General features: G+C 33.3%; 1 protein-coding gene across 1 annotated transcript in view; it reads left to right on the top strand.

Moving 5' to 3' along the window:
- Window positions 1–5,037: 5,037 nt before the first annotated feature.
- LOC139494171 (toll-like receptor 4) overlaps window positions 5,038–8,969 on the top strand; it is a 30,515-nt gene continuing 26,583 nt past the window's right edge. The window contains exons 1-2 of the mRNA XM_071282345.1: window positions 5,038–5,238; window positions 6,282–6,364. Coding sequence (XP_071138446.1) covers window positions 5,038–5,238; window positions 6,282–6,364 — 284 coding nt within the window. The remainder of the gene's footprint in view (window positions 5,239–6,281; window positions 6,365–8,969) is intronic.

Below are 8,969 nucleotides of genomic sequence, written 5' to 3'. Positions count from 1 at the left end.
ACTCGTGATGGCGTCCGTAACATTTACGATTGATTGATTGATTGTTGGTTGCTTAACGTCCAGTGGCAAATATTTCATGCATATTCAGGACGAGAACAAGTTAACAATAAATACAATAGGTATGTTGTTATAATAGAGGAAGTTGGTCTGGGAAATTTGGACTGCCACTGGAAAATGAGGGTATATTGGATAGACAGAAATTTTGCCTTGCAACAGGCCACCTACGGACCCCTCGAAGAGTTGTTGCAAGGGTTCTTAACGTGCAAAGAACGTGGCACTCTCTTTACACGAGGCATCGGATTTAACGTCCCCTTCTGACCGGACGTGACTGCGAACTTGATACATCCCGCACAGCCAAACGGACGCCCCACTTCGGCAAGCGTTTTACTGCCGGTCGGGAGAAGACCAAGTGACCCTATTTCTATACCCCAGTCACCCTTGGGGATTAAAATTTACGAAGGGATGATTTCAACTTCACCATTTGGAACTCTTGGTTTAATAGCTTCCTTGTGAGCAGTAACCCTCTATCAAGAAAATCATGATAGGAAATACAAGCACGGGAATATCGTATCAATTGGGAGATATATACCCCGTATGCAGGTGCTGCTGGAATGTTGCTACTTGGAAATGGAAAGTTCACAATTGGAAAGCTGAAATCATCTCTTTTGTCGTAAAGTTTGGTTTTCAACCGACCCTCATTGTCAATTTCTAGATGTAAGTCAAGATATGAAGCCGACTTAACTGTATCTGTAGTATCCTTCATCTCCAATTCGATGGGATAGATGCGTTCCACATAGTCACCAAATTTTGAATTGTTTAGTGAAAGAACGTCATCTATATAGCGGAAAGTAAAGTTAAAGGATATTGCTAACTTCTTATCTTTCTTCCTAAGAAGTTCCTGCATGAAGTCAGCCTCATAATAATAAAGAAACAAATCGGCAAGTAGAGTGGCACAGTTTGTTCCCATTGGGATCAAATCTGTAAAGATAAAACAAAGAATATTTGGAATATGCCATGCACATTCTTGAAGAATGTGTGACACAGGAACATTTAAAACATAGACTATCTGCATATATGTTGGATCAGTATAAATTCATTAAAAATATCATGTATTTAAAAGTCTTAACAACATATTACAATGATTGATATGTCAATTTATGAAAGTATAAAAGTAACAAGTTAAAAAACAGACCTTTCTAATGTTTATAAAAAGTATAAGTCCGGTAAGGACCGATTTTGGCCTTAAATTTCAGGTTCATCTGACGAAAGATTTTGACCACTTTTTAAACACTTAAGTGTCTATTTCATTTGAATTAATTAGTTTATGTGAAAGATTTTTCCGAAAAATCATTGGATTAAACTAATTGCTACGGTCAATTGTTAACTTCAGAATAAGAATATGTCAGAATCGTCGTTAACATGAAAGTCGTTGATGAATATATTACTAAAGAGATCAAATGACATGCAACGGAAGAAGTTATAAAGATAAATCTAATCCGACCTTTGTACAGGTAATTTTGCTTGGACTTTTGATCCCTTCCTTTTCCTATTCTCTTTCCTGTTTTTAACTGTATTCCTCAGTTTAATCAGAGCCTTTTTCTCAGGGTTCTGTCTATTTTTTATCCAAATCCTTCACTATAACGTGAAAGGTTCCCTGAATGTATTTATATTCTGATCCCCATCTACATTGCTGCATTGTCTAATTTCTGCTCCAACACTACCTTGTACGCATTCCATAAAAAGTTGCAATGTATAGCATGTTCCTGCTAACAATAGAGGAGCTCTAAACATTCGAAATACTACATTGCTCTGGCATACAATACGACGATCAATTTTTCCAATTATCTCATTTGAAGTGGTTTTATGTACCTTAAGTCTTGCAAGGAATGACATATTTGCCTTACCATATACACATCCAGAGCGCAAATTACATGTGTTGTTTACTGTAAAGGATAAACGTTCTCCATCTATATTATTGCACGGCAATATTGTATTGGTATTGCATACCATAAATCTGTTAACCACGATATTATTGTTGGTTTTAAATAATCTAGGTAAACATATCTTTTTGTATCTGTCATCTTCAGTGAATGAAATGCCCTCAGTACTACTGATGTACTGAAATATCTTATTACAAAGTAATGTCGGAAGAATGTGATCGAACTCATATCTACTACAAAAAACATATATAATATCAAACAGAAATTCCTCACTTACAACCAACGAATCTCTGCTTACAACCTGTACCATAAGTTCTAGAGGAAGAGCATAAAAGTCCTCAACAAAGTTGGCACCAAGGTATACAAATTTGGTATCTATGTAGTGAAACATTTTTCCTTCACACTGTTTAAATGAAACTGATCTGAAATTGTCAGAATATTGAAAACATTGGCATCACAAACTGCCTTTTTCAAAAATAACTGGCAAGCTGCTAGTAGGTCATCAATCTAAAAGTATGTATATGCATGTAAAAGATCAGCAACATTGGTACAAGTAATATCAATAGGGAAGTCATATATAAAATCAATGACCATTTTCATGGTACCTATCTGAAAATTGTTACAGTTGACTGTTATCTGTTCATGATTATAACCGGAATCACTCCATTTCTCTGACAATTTTTCCTCCAAAAAATTACTTCAGGTCTGCAAAATAACAGAATGGCAATTTATAACCTAATCATCTTCACATACCAATTGAACATTACAAAACCTTCCGGCACGGTATGCCTGTTGCAGTCTTTCTTTAATAGTCATGGTATAGCTGTAAATGAACGTTATCATAAACTTGTAATAATTCAAAGCTGTTCATTGCAAATAATTAACCATATTTTAGATACTTATCGAAATAAAGATAATATAAGCATTCCTGTTGAAGGTAAAGTTAAGAAAGATCAATGGAGACACCAAATTTTACAAATTTGTAAGTGTTCCGCACAACCCAGTATTTCGCCTACTTTTGCTGTTAATCGTAGGTTCAACAAAAATATATCTGTCAATATTATCTTTTGTTTGTAAGATTGTAAGAAGCTTCTTTCAAAGTTTGGAAAAAATCAAGGATAGTTTTTGAATCTATTAAATGCTTTAAAAACATTTTTAATTGCAGGCTGTATGTTACATTAACTGGAAGAAAAAGTCCATTAAACAAGTAAAATATGGAAAAACCGGTTCAAACTTTATGAAGTTTTCTTCCAGATACTACCTTTTGATCATAATCAAACTTCTGCCCAAGTTTAGTACAAATGCAGGAAAGTTAAAGAAATAATTAATCTTTTAAAAACTTTAGCCACAGAGTGAATGTAATGTTTCGTGGAAGAAAAACTAAGTTCATTTATAAGTAAAATACGGAGAAACAGGAATTCTATTTTTACAAAATTTACTTCTAAAAACTATCTTATGATTACAAACAATTTCTGTCCAAGTTGGTACAAATCCAGGCTAGTTTAAGACAGTTATCAAAATTTAGAAAAAATTAACCACAGAGTGAATATGTATGGACCACAATAAAAGGTAGTATCGCTATGCCTTGATTTTTTCCACGAAAGTCAAAGACTCATCAAAAATCTATTTCTATTGTGACCATGTAATCTGAAGATAAACTTACAAACTGACCATTTAGTTAAAATGTCTTTATTATTATTATATCAAGATCAATTCCTTTACATACATATATACTAATACATCAATCTGACTAAAATGTTCTTAATAGTAGGTATATTTCCTTATTTATATATGTACAATGTTATTTTCATTCATATACTGTAAATTCAGAAACTAATGCTTGCATTTCTTATTGATTATCATTTTTGCATTTTTAAAGTGAGATTTGAATTTTTGAAATACTGACAAAAAAAATCCTGTGTAATTCATATTAAATATTTGAAAATGCCAGTTTAAATAATTGCGATTCTAACTCTATCGCTTTTTTGGCCATACTAAACATCACAATAATTTCTGAATTTACATAACATTTTCTATATCTTTATCAAGTAACACAAATACAAAAAATGTACTCCTCTTACAGAAGCTTATGTCAAAGGATAAACCAACATTATGAACCAGAAACAAAAATGTCAAAAGATCAAGTTTTTTTTACCATTAGATCAAAGGTCAAGTACAAATAAAGGTCATGCTGATATGAGACACATATGTCAGTTCATTGTTAACGTCACTGACATTAATGTTGACAAATGAAAAAAATAGGCCAAAACAGTGCCTTGCTGATCTGCATATATAAAACACAAATTAATAAGTTTTAAGAGGGGGGAAAACAAGAAAACAAATGCATTGAATCAATTAAGTAATTGAAAATACAAAATGATTGAGAGAAGAAAACGAATAATACCCGTTGTGGTATGATATATTTCCCGTTATCCTTGATTTTAATACAGCCATTCATGTTTATAAGATCTGGTTTATAAAAGTTTTATAACTTATGCCACAGATGATTCTCCTAGAGCTATTGTTTTTGAGATGAAACATTTTAGAGGATTTTCTATAAGTTAGTTTCTAAAATTTTCTCCGCCCCTTCAATTATTTTTAAACACTGTTATGTTCGTAAATTATTCACAGATAAAATTGTGTATATCTGGCATATATGTTATTGAAAGAAAGTGTGTACAGCTGTCTTATTTTAAATCAACATATATGTTTTATCCTTTTAGCAAATTATCTAGGTTGTCATTTTAATAATTACCGTATATAATTCATTAAAAGTTTCGCAGAAGCTGATAGGAAAATAAAGAAAATGAAAATGATATCTTTCACCAATTGACAAAGAGATGAATACTATGTCTCTTCTCAATTATGATTTATTGAATTGGTGTGTATTTATCAGCATAATTAACACTAGACGTATTGCATATCCCTATTGACCATTATTTGGTAAGTTTTTGGTAGAATTCATGGTTCTTAACATAAAATCAGATTAGAAAAATTAAGACAGGCTGTCATTACTAAAAGTTATCAGTTATTAGAAGTCCGCCTATATTTCTTACTATTAATGGTTTTGAAACTAAAGAGATGCTCATTTTCAAAAATGCAGTTGGCTTTTGAAAGGGAACACATTTTTGGAAGACACGTGGAAGTTTGGGGAGATATTTTCCCAAACAAGTCTACATTTTGGAGTGAAAAAGATATGGATACTTGTTTAGAGTTAATAACTGATCAAGTAAAGTTATTGGAATCGGGACCGGGAATGGATGTAGTTTGGATACTCCATCATGCCTGCTCAGAATCAGTTGGTGTTACATTGAAGAAGGGTAGCTGGGTTTCACTAACGACGTGACCAGTGTTGTAGAGGTCGTGGGTCACCACATTAGACTACTGACGATGTTCCAATCATAGATGGGAATGTAAAAAAAGGCCCGTTTAAGGGCCACCAATTTAAAAAAGAAATAATTTGAATTGTTGTGTATTGTTATATATTCCTTTTATGAGGTAGAACATGTTAATGGTGCAGAAGGTTCAGAAACCGTTTTCCGTTTAATAAAAGAAAAGAAAAGAAAAAGGGGAAAAAATCTTAAACCACCTACATGTATATGTAGCAGGTCTCAAGTCCTGAACAAGATCTGGTATCTGGAAGTGTGAGAGAGATTTATCCGAACACCACTTTCTAGGGTGTGACGTAACGTCCACCTTGGAGGGTAGCTTGGTCTAATATTAAGGTATAGCGTCCGCGCCTAAGCCCAACCATAGCCTCTGTACCCAAATACGGTGTTCGTGTGAATCATATCTTTAGGTATGCATCCCTATGTCAAGTCCAACTTTGATGTCCGTGCTGAGGCCCAAATTTAGCGTAAGTGTATGCGCGCAGGTCTAACTTTAACGTCTCGCGTCTCGATTTCAGGTCCACATATGGAGTTAGTGTCCCGATGTCCGCGCGAAGGCCCAAATATAGTGTTGGAGTCCGCGCGCAGGTTCAAATATAGCGCTCGCGTCTGCGTCCAAGGTTTAAGGGTCAAACTGGTTATACAATACTACTAGCGATTCACAAACCCTTCTTGTTTTAAGTGTATTTTACCAATAATACGGTTTAGTAATACATGAACTTGTTACTAGATATAGTGTCGGATTTGTTTAAACGTGGTATATTGTAATTTGCATGTTAATCGATTGATTAATTGACTTATGTTATGCTTGCAGCAACGTTGAATAAAACATTCATTTGCCGTGGTTTACATGGCTTAGGGAGTTTTTCTTGGGTATACCTATCTTCGCATCTCCCTCAGACATAAGAAAAGATAAATTGTTCACTAACAAATGACTTATCATTTCTTAAAGGAAGCGAAAAAGAGGACGGAGAAAAAGGACCGTGACATGGAGGGTGAGAACAAGGAGATCGAGGATGGGAAATTGGAGGAAAAGTAAAGGGAGTCTGACATGGAGAATGAGAATACATATCATTTTTCACAATAATCATTTCATTCGAATATCTGCTCGGCAATAATAATGTATCAAGTTCGCAGTCACGTCCGGTCAGAAGGGGGACGTTAAATCCGATGCCTCGTGTAAAGAGAGTGCCACGCTCTTTGCACGTTAAGAACCCTTGCAACAACTTTTTGAGGGGTCCGTAGGTGGCCTGTTGCAAGGCAAAATTTCTGTCCCTCTCCAATATATCCCCATTTTCCAGTGGCAGTCCAAATTTCCTCGACCATCATCCTATATGGCCTCTATTGTATCAACCTACCTATAGTATTTATTGTTAACTTGTTCTCGTCCTGAATATGCGTGAAATATTTGCCACTGGACGTTAAGCAACCAACATGCAATCAATCAATCCATTTAGTCTGCTGCTTTAAACAAAGAACTTATGATAGAAAAATATATTTGACGTAATCAGTACAGGAATAATTTTATCAGCTTTTATTATTTATGTCATTCAATGTTTATTACATACTTTCTCTAAGACCAAATTCGAAGTAAATAGGTTACCCGTACACTACGAAACATTAACAAAATGTTAATTGAAGTAAATTTGGTTTAAAGTCTAACTTAATCCTACATTAAGAAATTCAAGGAAGGCTCAAATTGATACACAACTAGCATAGCATACGTTCATATAAGGCGAACTGATAACGAACATAACTACATCACTGATTCATTTCATATTTACGTCGTTTCCAACTTATTCTTTTCTTGATATATTACAATTGACTATTGCATCCAGTTTAAATTGTTCGTGATCTATCAAAATGCTATCAGGAACACATACATCGAAAGATACTCTGTTCAGCGATCCATTGATACTGCTGCTTCAAACAAAAAACTGTTTATAGTTAAATGTTTTTGCCATTATTGGTACAGTAACAATTCCACCAATATTTTTGTCATTTTATGTATCACACATACGGTAAACGGACAGAAAGTCACAGGACATAAAGTCACAAATTTGATAGGACAAAAAGTCACAGGACAAAAAGTCACAAATAATTTGGTGAAAATTGTTTGAATATATATTAAGAGAAATATTTTGAAATATTTTCTTTTTAATACATATATTCATATTAAAGTTTAGGAAATGTGTCAGTATACTTGAAAAATCAAGATTTATTTAATTTTAATCAGGCAAAAGATACATTTCTTGGCACCATGAAGCCATTTAAGTGCCAAACCACTTTGACATTTTGTTTTTTTTAACAATTATTTGATCATCTTTGATATTTTTTTGATAAATTTTGTTAACAAAGTTGGTTTATATACAATAGTTCAAGAAAAATACAAAAATATTTTTGTAGAAATAAGCGGTTTTTATTCAAAGAAAATAATAAAAAAAAAATGAATTGTGACTTTTTGTCCTGTGACTTTTTGTCCGTGACTTTTTGTCTGTGACTTTTTGTCCTGTGACTTTCTGTCCTACATTCCACACATACATGTCTCTATACACATATATCGACGATTCGATGATTCATTTCATATCAACGTCGTTTCCAACTTATTCTTCACTAGATATATAACAATTGACTACTTGACATTTAAATTGGTCTTGTTCTTATTAGAGCATTTGCATTATTCACGTTTATGGATACGTGCACGGATCGACGTATACGGATCGAACAGATTTGTTTACAATAATGATTTTACCCCGATCTCAATTTAATAAAATAAAATGCATTATATAATATTTTCATCGGGACCAACTTGACTTAATTTACCCTTTCCTCATATACGTGTTATACGATACGTCGATACGGATACGCCAGCAAATACTTGATTAATTCAAATGCTCTATTAAATGCAATCAGGAACGCATACATAGAAAGATACACTGTTCCGAGATCCATTTATTCTGCTGCTTCAAACAAAGAACTTGTGATCTTAAAAGATATTTGACATAATCAGTACAGTAACAATTCCATCAGTTCTTTAATATTTTAGTCATTTAATGAATATTACATACCTTTCTCTAGGGAACGACAATTTTCCAAATAACACCATGGCCAGAAACTACGAAATGTTATTTAAAGTAAAGTAGGCTTAAAGTGCCAATTAAGCCCTACATTAATGTAGTAAATGGAAGCTAACATTGATACAAAAATAGCATAACGAACGTCAATGAAAGGCGATTCGATGACGAACATAACTTATTCAATGATTCCTTTAGATTAACAATGTTATCAGTTTCAATAATTTAGTCATTGTATGTATATCATGTCATATTATTTAAGTATTTGGCTGCAGGCATAAAGATGTATATTATCTAAGTATAATTATAACTATTTAATGGCGACTGGCAATACACAGTATACAATGCATGTTTTATCATAGCACGGGAACACCATAATGAGGTGGTGTTACTATAGTATAAATAGATAAGGTATTTATAGCCAATACTGTTTCCTCTAAGGGAACGACCATCTTCCAAAAACACAATTACCAGAACACTACGAAATGTTATTGCAATGTTAATTTGCTAGCTTAACCCTACATTAAGATAGTTAAGGGAAGCTCAAATTGATACACACCTATTAT

The sequence above is a fragment of the Mytilus edulis genome, chromosome 11 (assembly GCF_963676685.1).
Source record: "Mytilus edulis chromosome 11, xbMytEdul2.2, whole genome shotgun sequence".
Taxonomy (NCBI): Eukaryota; Metazoa; Mollusca; class Bivalvia; order Mytilida; family Mytilidae; genus Mytilus; species Mytilus edulis.
Note: the sequence above shows the minus strand (reverse complement) of the source record. Positions and strands in the feature narration are given on the sequence as shown.